Below are 12,334 nucleotides of genomic sequence, written 5' to 3' on the forward strand. Positions count from 1 at the left end.
TGACTACAGAATTAGGGGACCCGGTGACTGCTCCAAATATAAAATGGTGAATTTGGGTGGCACCAGTGTCCATGAAGTGAAGAGGTACTTGAGTTACCTCTTGGATATTGACACAGAGGCTTAAATGTCTGCACACTGTGGGGGCTGGCCAGTTTAAAGTCACATTTTTTTTGTTGCCAGAATGTGAAAAGCCAATGAAAGAGACAGAGGGGAAAATGCAGTAGCCAGCCTGTGCCACTGCCATCAGGGCAGGCGGCGCACTGCGCCACCAGGGTGGGTGGGGGTGGGGGCGCTAATCTCCAGTCTAAATGAGGAAACAGAACATGGCAGAGTACAGCAGGCCTTTCATGACCTCCGACTGCCACGGCGATACTTATCTCCCGGCAACTACCATGACAGGGCATTCAAAGGACACACACAACTACGCTGGCCTTTTTCACGGGCCGGCTTATGTGAAGTTAGCTGCATGTGTGTTTGTGAGTGTGTGTAAATTCTGCTGTATGACAACATCTCCTGGTGAAAATCTAAAAAGGTCACCCCTCTGCGTTTCTCTTCTCCCTGTCAAAGGTGAGAGTATGAACAGTAATGAGCTCTAGAACCATCTCTCGGATGACTGCTTCGCAGTCCACAGGAAGTGGGTCACTACAGTGGTACTCTGCCTCTCGAGAGACAGTCAATGCGAGGTCTGGCTGCAGCTCCACATTCTAAAATCCCAGGCAGGCATGGGGGTGAAGTGGGGACTCGTATTCACTTGACAGCAAGAAAACTGAACACAAAGAAGAAATGAGGAGCTGCACAGCAGTGTGTAAAAAAGGAAGGAACCTCAGTTTATTTAAAAAGCCCGTGGCAGAGATCTGAGATGCTCAATAGGTTGGGACCATGCCCTTTGCTATGGCAGTTACAGTGCACTTTCGTGTGACTACAGAGAAGAGAGAGAGAAGAAAGAAAAGAAAGTCAAACGACTACCTACCGCGGCCTTCTGCTGGCCGCAATAAGAAATTGTACATAATTCACAGATATTGCCTTTTTCCACCCATGCTTCCTCCTTTAACCCAATCCAGCCTGCTTTCACGTTGTAAATAGATGCACGATATTCTGGTCTCTCATGCCATTTCCCATATTTTAATGTAAATTCTACCAACAAGATGCACAAAGACAAAAAAAAACAAAGGAAAGCCGTCTTTATGTCCGTTACACGCACGCTATTTTTGGCTCTTTGTGCGTGTTTTTTTTTTCTGTTCACTGACCAATGAACTGTCTGTGACTGCAGGTCACCCCCTGCTGTCATTGGTTGGTAGTGTCCTCTGGGCCCTGTTTTGCTTTCAGATCAGTTTGCCATAAAAAAACAACAGCGATTTTGATTTGTGGAAAATACATGTGCAAAGACAACTGGTTTCGTAGAAAGGATTAAGGCTTCTGAGGTCGACAGTGGCATGTGGAGTCCTGAATTGTCCCTTACCTTCCCAATGTGTGCTCTGGCATCCAAAATCCATTCAGTTGAGGTAAAACTTGCGCCAGAATAGAAAAAAAAACGGAGGTGTGAAGAGTTACTGTGACCGGCTTTCCCTTTCTGAAAAGGTACCTCGACCGTTGGTGATGGCTTCCCATTTTTCTCTTAACTTAGTCCATTCCTTCCAGTGAATGGGGCAGGGTGGGGTTTGAGGAACACCGCGTTATCTCCGTACGAGCATTCTACTCTCTGCAAAAAAAAAAATAGATAAATATATAAATGAATGAATAAATCAACTCACCTTTTCCAGCAGGGCTGAGAAACTGCACAAAGTTCACATGTACGCGCACAGAGAATGCAAATGCTTTTTGGAGGAGTGTAATTAACTCCAAAATTACTCCATTTAGCCAGGTTCTCTTCTGTATGAGTCTTGCAAGCATTTTCGTTATCAGTGGCACACTGCAGCCACATTAAATTACTCCAATTAATTACCATAAATATGTTCCCTGTAGCATCGTTTTAAGTATGTACTTAAACATGGCTGTGAGTCACAGTCTTGCTCATTAGCATTGTTTTAGCAGGGTGAGTGCCTCAATTAGAAACCTTGCCTGACACAACGCATTAAGATCTGCATTGAGCCTTGACCAAAGATGGAAATTTCTAGAAATTAAGGAGAGTGGATTTTCAGGCCAAGCGAGGTCAGAAAGTCATCTTTTTAATTCATAAATTGTAACTGTAGGACTCATTAATCACTTCTATTGCCCTGTAACATGCCAATCACGGAAGTTGGATAGAACACATATTGAGAGAACTTGAATGGGATGTTGTTTTGAAGTTCAGTCATCACTTTACTGTTTGAAATGATGGCGGTGATCTGATGGGCAGACTTACTCTTGTTCGGGGGAGCTATCGCCTTCCTCCAGCTGCTCCACCTCCTGCTCCACGATCTGGTCCTCCTCCTGGGTCTGCGCTTCCTGCACCTCGGGGGCTACGGGAGCCTCAATCTCCTGCTCTGCTACCTCCTCTGAGTCTGCATGGTCCTCCTCACTCAAACCCACCTCCTCCTCCAGTGGAGCTGCCTGCTCCTCAATGACAGCTGCTGCTGCCGCCTCCTCCTCCTCAATGGGAGCTGCCTCCTCCTCGGCTGGAGCTACCTCCTCTTCTGCGACGGCTTCTGCAGGCTCCTGCTCGTTTAGAGGGATATCCTCTGCTTCAGCGGCCGCTGGCTCCTCCTCCTCTACCACCTGTTCCGACGGCACCTCCTCAGGGACAGGAGCCGCCGCCACCTCCTCCACTGCTACTGGCTCATCTGCTGCCACCTCCTCCACTGCTACTGGCTCATCTGCTGCCACCTCCTCAAAAACGGGGGCAGCTGGCTCCTCCTCCGCCGCCTGATCCAAGGGCACCTCCTCCGCTTCCTCGACGGGCAGATCCGATGCCGCTTCCTCTACGGCAGGGGCGGGCTGCTCCTCCTGCTGCTCGGCAGGGACCTCATCCAGGATGGAACCCTCCAGCTGGAAAACACAACGCCACCCAGGTGAGCCTGGCCACACATCACTCTGATAACACAAACACACACACACACACACACACACACACACACAATAACAGGGTCAACCGAACCCAGAGTGTAACCATGTCTGACTCCTGCCATGTCACGGCTTTTCACTAACAGCATCCGTGATATTGAAAAGAACAGTGTATTTATCACGTAAAATGTTATCCTCTTCAACCGGACTACCCCGCTACCTTGTCAGTTGACATTCTCGGATGGTATAGTTGGTCTATACCAATAAAGTTTGAGAAATACTCTCACCAACAAATGCCAATTCTAAATGCTGAACAGGAAACAATGGCTACAAATGGTGGACAATTACAGACTATGTGTGGGACATACACCTCACAAACTATAGGCAATGTTTAGCCATCGATTTTTGACCAACCATAATGTGTGTGCATCACCAGTTTAAGGTCCCTTGCATTTCTTGGATGTTGTCCTGCTAGAGGACTAACTGCGGTTTCTGCATCAGTCATGCAGTCCTCTGTCTTATAACACGTTCGATGCTGCATGAGTGTAATGTCATATTACTGCAAGGCAGGCAGTAATATGAATAAAGGCAGCATCAGCAAAAACCAGCTGCACTTTGCCCTACCACAGACACAATCCCACCTTCAGAATCAATTTCTGTCCACAAATTCCAGAAAGTCCACGGCACCCCCTCTGTCCCCTTACCTCCTAATGGTGTGACCTTTAGACTACATGCTCTTTCAGTCTCGCTGGTCGTGAAACTGAGCGTTTGTATGTGAAGTTACCAATTATCAAAAGCTCACCATTTTCACTCATTCCTCTGTCCCATTAACTCTGTTGCATGGTGCTTCTGTCAATGTGACTTGGCTTGAGTGGCACTGAGGATTGGTGTTAGGAGGTAATAAAAAGCCAGGGTAAGGGTTTGTTTGCATGTACTAAGCATGGCACAGCCAGCCAAGCTTACTCTGTGGTTCATATTCAAACACGTATGGATTTTTACAGAACACTCGCTGCCATTTTAAAGCTCCAGTCACAAGCATGTGTTTATGTTCAGCAAATATTTCAAGGTGAACTACAAATGATTTCAGAGGTCAGCTCTGGATGGCGCTAAAATGGAATCCCTCATTTCGACAAAGGGAAAAGACAAGCCAGTTTCCACATGCCTTCTCTGTCACACCAGGCTTTGCAAGCTTTGCAAGAGCCGATTACTTAGCTATGAAGCTACAAATGATGGGTAGTTGTCTTATGTGTCAGGGCATAACATACAACAATGGCTGCAGTTTAACTGCTCAGTTCACACTGTAACAATGGAGGCTGTTACTAGAACAAAAGCTCCAAGACTCAGGTTTGTCTTCATTAGTTTTTAAAAGAGCTGGTGGCTCATTTTTAGTGCATGGCATTAATGATTTGAGAGGAAAATGTTCCCCTATAGACTCTTTTGCAGCTGTCTCTCATCCACCATGCAGCCAGTTAGCTGACTTGCCTGCAAAAATAAGCCTGAGTCATACACTTTCCAAGACCTGATTACATTACATTATTGTCATTTACCAGATGCGCTTATCCTGAGCAATTTACAATGTGCACCAGATAAAGTGGCATGAAAAGCTGCATCCGTGTCAAACATTGTGCTGAGGGTGCAAGTGTATTCCTAGATCAACATGTACGTGCAACACAGTATACACAAAAGACTGTCCCATTCTAAACACAATGCTAACGTACCCTGAAGTAAATCCCCACATATATCATTACATATAACCCTGACGTACTCTTCCTAATATATAATTGTACATAAGGGGAACAAAAGATCACGTTTAGGTGAGGGGAATGAGATGTAGCCTTAAGAGGTGGGTCTTCAGTCTGTGACAGAAGATGACCAGTGCCTCCGCTGTTCTGACTGAAACAAGAAGCCTGTCCACCACACAAGGTACCAAGACAGACACAGAGTGAACACAGAGGGAACACCAGCGTTGTGAAAGGGGATGCAAGACACCACTGGTAAACAGAGAAGGGAGATCAGGATAGATGAGACATGAGATAATTTGAGGACACTGTGAACCAACCGAACCGCAGCATTCTGAATAAGCTGCAGGGCTTTGATTTCACACGCACCAAGAACAGCAAGGATGGAGCTGAATTAGTCTAGACAGTAGAGAACCAGGGCTTGAAGCAGGACTTAGAGTAGGTGGTAGAATAGGTGCTGAGGAAGGGGCAGATTATAAGGATGTTCTACAGAAAGAACCTGCAGGTCCTACTGACTGTCGCTATGTGGTCCACCTATGTCAGATCGCTGCCAAGCATCACCTCGAGGATCTTGACAGTCTGGGTGTCTGACATCATAGCATTTTTCAGGGTGATGAATAAGCATTTGAATAAAGAAAACATGGCTGGAAAACACAGAAGCTCAGTCTTTGCCAAATTATGCATAACACTGAATTTGTTATTTGTTTAAGTTTTAATTTTTAAAATTACAAGCACACACAAGTCTGCATAAAATCAACTTGAATTCAAATGTTACAACTGCAAGTACCTACTCTGTCTCACATCTTGTCATTCCATTCTCTTCTAACTTTTAAGTGACAATAAACTGACTAAATCCAGTGAGCAGAGATTAATAATATCCACTCCAAGGTAATAATCCCAGAGCAATTTTTAATAAGCATTTAAAAAGTGATATTTGCCCTTTATCATGCACAGTAAGTCGTAAAACCATTTCAGTTCCTGTTTAGGCTCCTTTCACAACCCAACAGCTGAAAGTCAAGTTCTGAGTGAACACTGCTGTATTACTCCTGGGCACAGTACTTAACCTACATTTTTTTAGGAAGTCCCCAGCTGTATACATGGGTGATACGCAAACTATGTGATTCACCCAGGATAAACATACTGGAAAAACAATAATTCAGTAGGTATACATTTTAGTAGATTAAGAGGCATGGAAGTGAATGAAGGTATAGGGGTACAATTCTTTGGCTTGGAGTCAAAGTAAGGAGTTGTGCCTTGCCAAGGTTGTTGACACCCCCCCCCCACCATATCACATATAGGAACAGAAATAAGGAGGAAATAGGGTGGAGGAGGGATGCCATGAACAACTGATATGCAAAGTAGTGAGTGGATTTTTTATACTTGTGGAAGGGTTGGGTTCGTCAATTGTGAAGGGACTGTCTGAAAACCACCCCCCCCCCCCCCACAAATCTTGATTTGGAACTTCAATACTCTTACTACAGCTACAAACAAAATAGTAATAGCAATAATAACCCTAATCCTGCTGTTGCCAATAAAAACAATAATGATAGTTTTTACAGGTACAAGAAGAAGGATTCCAGGAGTGTCTCTTTAAATGGTAATTTGGGTGTACTCCCACTGCTCCAGGTGAGGCCTCAAGGTGGGGTGCTTACCTGGCTGACCTGGCTCTGGATGGCCTTCAGCTGGGCCTTCAGCTCAGAGTGCAGGGTCTGAGCCACCGTGCTCTGCTCCTCCAGATTGTGCCGGACCGAGCTCAGCTGCTCCTCAACGGTCACCAGCTGGGCCTTCTGGGCCTCCTCCGCCTCCAGGAGCTCCCTGAAGGGCAAAGAGTAAGAATCAGGGTCAAAGGACAGCGGTCATATCCCAGCCACCACATGACTCAACAAGCAAAGCGTCTTCCGCATTGCCATGCAAATCAAGAACACATGGAGAAATGCCACGTACTCTCCCCGCTTTGGAATTCTATTCAGACATTCTGCACAGCAGCATTACTACTGTACTACTACAAAAAGGGGACATTCCTGCTACTTACTGGATATTCCCTAGTGAATTTACTGGAGACTTGAAGTTTGTGAATATTTTCACTGTTCCTCTGTATTCTGTATTAATACAGAATAATTAACACAACAGTACAAATTAACACAGCAGTATGTGAGGAACTGACATGTTAAAGTAGTAGTAAAAGTTTTTTTTTTTTAATCAATTGTTCACGTGGCCTAACTGTAGGCACTTTCATACCTTTTCTTTGTAAGAGGTTCTGGAGAAGTGCCTGCCTGACGAAGTGTAAAAGTAATACAGAGTGAAGGAATTACGGCCATTTTCTTTTTTGTTGCAGACACTTACTTTATGCTTGCAATGTCCTGTGTGCTGCTCTCAAGCTGAGCTTTGTGGACAGCCAAGGACTCCTTCAGCGCCAGGAGCTCGGTGACCTGTTCCTCCAGCTGTGAGGTCAGGGCCCCCACCCGGCTGGCCTGCTCCTCCAAACTGGACTGCGCCGTGGCCAGGCCCCCCGTCAGGCCCTCCACGGTCACAGTCAGATCGGCCTTGGCGCCCACCAGCGCGGCTACCTCCGCCTTGACCACCTCGAACTCCTCGCTCCTGCTCCTCAGCACCCCCTGGAGGAGAGCCAGCTGCTCGGTGGAGACGGCGGCCTGCTGCACCTCCGCCAGCCGCATCTTCATCTCCGTGTGGAGCGACAGCACCTGAGCGGGCAGGTCGGAGGTCTTCAGCTGCTCCGCCGTGGCCAGCGCCACACCCACCTGCTTCTGCGCCTGCACGTACGCCTCTTCCAGAGCGTGGAGCCGGTGTTCCAGGCCCTCTGAGCTGTGGAGCTGCACCAACACATGGCACAACACTTACACTACACTACTGACATTTAGCAAATGTTCTTATCCAAAATAACTTACATAGGCTACATTTTTTTTTACATATTATCCATTTATACAGCTGGATATTTACTGAGGCAATTCTGGGTAAAGTACCTTGCCCAAGGGTACAACAGCAGTACCCCAGTGGGGAATCAAACCAGCAAAATTTTGGTTATGAGTCCTACTACTTACCACTATGCTAGACTGCCCCCCAGTCTTAGAGCATGCAACTACCACTACCAGGTATTCAGTTCCTGTCCCTCCATACTTCCTTATCACGTAGGTGTTGGTGCCGTCTGCATTACTGAGCTAGTTATGGGTGTTCTGTTTTAGACCACATCCCTTCAAGAATGTTCATAATGAGCCAGTAAATCAGAATGCTTGCAGCTTTAACAATGGCCTAAACAGAATGTCTGTGGTATGGCCAAAATAGCCACACCGCTTTGCCAGGAGAAATAAAGCCTCAAACTAGTACAGCTACAATTTTAATGTTGCTATTCTAAAGTTTGAGGTTTTAGAGGAACAAGAGAATCCACATCGAATGTCATTCAAAACCACTCTGCTTTATCCTATTCATATCTTCAAAGCTGATCAGAGCCTACAGATACCTCCTTTGCAAAATGGTAAGTATATGATCTGTGTTATTTCTTTTCAGATGCTGTAGTACACTGTTATTAGACAATGTTTGGTGGTTTCAAATGGGTGGCCTAAACAAACAAAGCCACTTCCTGTCCTGTCAGGACCATAGCTTCTATCTCCACTGGGTGAACTAACACTGGGCCAGGTATCTCTAACCTTCTAAAAAATCTACACACTACAGAGAAAAGTACAAAAATTGTTATGAATACACCCATACATTATTCACTGTATTTCGATTTTTTTTTTTTGAAGAACTATGCTGAGGTCTATAGACTTTGTGAACTACACGGTGTTCCTTCACTGCCAGGCCCAAACCACTTAAGGAGGAGTTAAAATCCTGAAAAAGAGTGTTTTTTAGGTGGCTTACTACACAAACGTGAAATATACACACAGTATTTTCTGACTGGCAGATCTCATTTATACATCATAGCTGTATTCAACTAACAAATTTACACGTTTACAGAATCACAGCTGTGTGTTTGTATCATAATCAGCAATTGTTCTCTCTACCTTGCTTTGTCTTGGGACTCAGCTGTGATTTTCTTTTGTACACACTAAGCGTTTGGAAAGCAAATTCAGTGTCCCTATTTAAAACTCAAATGTCAACTCATTGAAAACATTTGGAAAACACTGTGGTCGCACTTGCAAACAACAAACTATCAAACTGGAAGGACTCACTGAAGAGGATAATTGCAAAGGCAACACGGTTTATATTGAACAACGAGACAACTGTGTTCAGTTCTAGTTTATATAGTTCTGGAACACATAATCCTCTGAATAACCTCGAGCTTGAACTGTCTGTCACAAACCGCAATTATGCAGCAAGAAAGATATGTTATTGTCTTGCTACAACCAACTGTACTTCATACATTGAGTATTGGATGCAAACGAATTAAAAAGTTGAGTGTACACTAAGTGTTGTATTATTGTTGTTCAGAACGTGCTGCCAGGTTTGAAACCAAATGTAATGGTGTGCGAGTGCAATCCTTCTGTGCAACAAAAATAATATGAGACCCAACAGCTGCGTGCCACTTCACCTTAACAAGTGGTTTAGAAATAGCATCATTTTGGACTCACTTCACTGTAGTGCGCGGCGGTTGGAAATGTGATATTGGTGTGCGACTGTCAGGCACAGTATGTACTTGCTACTACTGGCTACTGTGAATGTATGGGAAAGAAGCTTAAAAAACAGACATGAAAAGGGGTCCATCTGATTGATGCACAAACCATGTCATGACTGGAGAACAGAGGTATCAATGTTATCTGTCGTACTTTGTTTATATCAATCGGTCTTTTTTATCAATTTCATCTGTAGACTTCTGGTATTCTGGTAAAGACTGTATTGCCATCCAGTCCGGTTTGTTCTGGTAAACGTGGCAGGAGTTAAAATTGTAGGAACTAACTTTTGGTAACTAGAACATTGGAAAATGGCGGTAATAAGCCAGTTTGGATAGCTCTGTTCGCTCTGGCCTACGTGTGAACAGGAGTTCGTTTGCTATGTACTATACGTACGGTTTGGTTTGGTAACTAAATGGGTCGGCATGGTTACCTTTTCGTTTGTCTTTCGCATTTCCTCTTGGAACGTCTGAAGCTTCACCATTTTCATCTGAACCCCCATGAGGTTGTCGGCCAAGTAGGTTATGGTCTGGTGCTGCTGAAGACAGAACCAGGCGATAGTGGCCCCTCCGATCACAATCATGAGGAATAAAATAAACAACAAAGCATACTGATTTCCTCCCCGCGACTCTGCTTCCAAAGCTTCGTGTTTGAAAGAGTTCTCCTCGTGTCTATGGTTGCTTTTTCCTTTCCGATGCCGTGCTGTCATGTTTTTTTTTCTTTTTTTTTGTTTTAGTCGTGTAATCTGAAGGAAAAAAAACGGCTCAACGGAGCAGTGGGCTAAAAATATTAGCAAGGGCGCATATGGTATTTATTTAGCAACCTTTCTTTGATTACGCTACGCTCCTACGTTACTAAAGGTGTTCATTCATAGGGCACGAAAAGTATCGAAAAGAAGGTGCTTGAGTGGCGAGGGGGTGGTCTACGGGCAAATAAGGAAAAAGGCGTGGTGGCGAGACCCCGTTGCAGGAAGAGAAGCGAGCATGGAGGGGCGTTCCAAGACTGTGACTGGCCAGTCGCGCTGCACCATGTGTGCAGTTATCTAATGAAAAAGTCACACGTGCGCTTCTGAGGTACATCATGCAGAACACCCCGTAGGTTTTTTCTCCCCCTCACCCAGCTGAGAATATGCCACGCTCTCTCTTATTCCGGTTTGGAGTGATTTTCGATGAGGCTCCTCAAAAACAAACACGAAAAAAAAAAAAACTTTGCAACTAAATTTTGAAATCAGCTCGATTGGATGTGGATACAACGTGTACTATCTAAATTTTAATGTATTGTAAGAAATGCATTCGTGATAATAATCGCAACAAGATAAGAGCAGTGTTGATAGTACAATACAGGTAGGTTGTTGGCATCTGTCCAGCACTAATGAATGTACAAACCTGATTGTAGGTACGTGTATGCCGAAAGACAGAGCTAAGTCTGTCAGGTACCACTATTGTAGTATAAAGTACTACATGTTTTCTTCTGGAGTCATTTGATCTCTTACTTTAGTCATACCGACAGTTCTACTCATTCACTAATACCAATACAACATCTATTGTAATCTGCTGTAATATGTACTTCATAATTATAGTACAGTATGTAATAAAATTCAGTGTTTGTATAACTGTGGTTAACATGTGCCTACACCTCTTTGAGACAGGGCATGTGCTACCTTAACATGTATTGTGTATTGTATCAAATCACATTTGTCCTATGTATAAAGTAAACTTATACTCTGGATTTCACCATTGTTTTTCTGAGTCATATGTTTGTAGAAACAGGATTTCTGCGTGGTTAGGGATTTAATTCCTTGCCTTGCATGTTGGAGCAGGTATTTTGTGGGTAGGTGGATGTGTTTTACTTTGTTTAATTTGTTGTGCCTTTGTTACGTTTTTCATAGACTGTGGTCGTAATGAAGCATTTGAACTGTCATTACTATGAGTTTCATTGAAGTCATTTTTCAGTTTATTACTTTTTGTTGATCAGATACACTCAGATTCCAGCTTTCGTTTCAGATTAATTGCTCTGACCAAAGCCACCTCTGTGAAGTTTACATTTGGTGTCATTCAACCCAGACCATTCATGCTAATACAATTTCAGAATTAGCACAGGTAGAACAAGCACATTTCACTAGTTTATTGAAGCCATTTATGCTTTCCCATTCATTCAGGGTAAATACTGTGAGCGTGCTGCATTGACTGGCCCTAAACTTGGATACATAGCAGCTATGATTGTCTATATTCAGAAGGAGAACTGCTGAATTGCATCCATTCCATTAGGAGTAATCTTAGTTTAATTGGTACTTTGTTGTAATGCATCTCCTTTCAAAGCAAAACTTAAAAGAGCTCCCTCACTAGAGGGGTTTGCCCCAGACAAGTCATAAATCAGGTAACTATAGGAGGTCCCAGAAGTCTCTCTGCCCCAGGGTGCTGTAAACTGGCATGGAACTCTGTGGGGAGTCATGAAATAGCAAGTCTTTAAACAAAAACATGAACCAATACAGCAATTGGAAGATGCTTTTGTAGTGTCTTAAATGCAGTCACAAAGCTAACACGGTGTCACATTTCCTGTACAATAGAAAATACAGTGACAGCTACTCATGGTCTTGATTTTCATGGAAAAGGGTAATGATTATTAAAAACCAGCATATATTTCTATGACCATTTATTTGTGCTGCTCAGTATTAATGCGTATGAGTGTATGCAAATATGGGACACCCTGTACTTCCTTGTTAAGTTCAAACCCATGCAAGAGACTATCCAGTCCTTTTTTGCAATAGTTGTGCATCAGGCCTACCTTGCTCAGCCAGTCTAATCACATACCAGGCCTAACGTCTTCCAGTTTGTGATTTTCTTTTTCTGACACAATTCAAGCAAGTTTTATTTTTCATTACTCACAGAATATTTCTAGCTCAGTTTCCACCAAGATCTACAAATGTGTTATGTAAAGAACAAAACATTTGTGTAACATTTGTTTAAATATGTTAGTAAAAGTTACTAAGAGCAG

General features: G+C 43.9%; 1 protein-coding gene across 1 annotated transcript; it reads right to left on the minus strand.

The window, feature by feature from the left end:
• Positions 1-847: 847 nt before the first annotated feature.
• Positions 848-10,298, minus strand: LOC118780406 (fibrous sheath CABYR-binding protein-like). Its single transcript, XM_036532867.1, has 5 exons — positions 9,774-10,298; positions 7,062-7,549; positions 6,371-6,533; positions 2,342-2,964; positions 848-1,699 (listed from the first exon to the last, which is right to left on the minus strand). The coding sequence occupies exons 1-5, from the start codon at positions 10,047-10,049 to the stop codon at positions 1,693-1,695; spliced, it is 1,557 nt and encodes a 518-aa protein (XP_036388760.1). The 5' UTR covers positions 10,050-10,298; the 3' UTR covers positions 848-1,692.
• Between the last annotated feature and the right edge of the window lie 2,036 nt (positions 10,299-12,334).

This window comes from Megalops cyprinoides, chromosome 7 (genome assembly GCF_013368585.1).
Source record: "Megalops cyprinoides isolate fMegCyp1 chromosome 7, fMegCyp1.pri, whole genome shotgun sequence".
Taxonomy (NCBI): Eukaryota; Metazoa; Chordata; class Actinopteri; order Elopiformes; family Megalopidae; genus Megalops; species Megalops cyprinoides.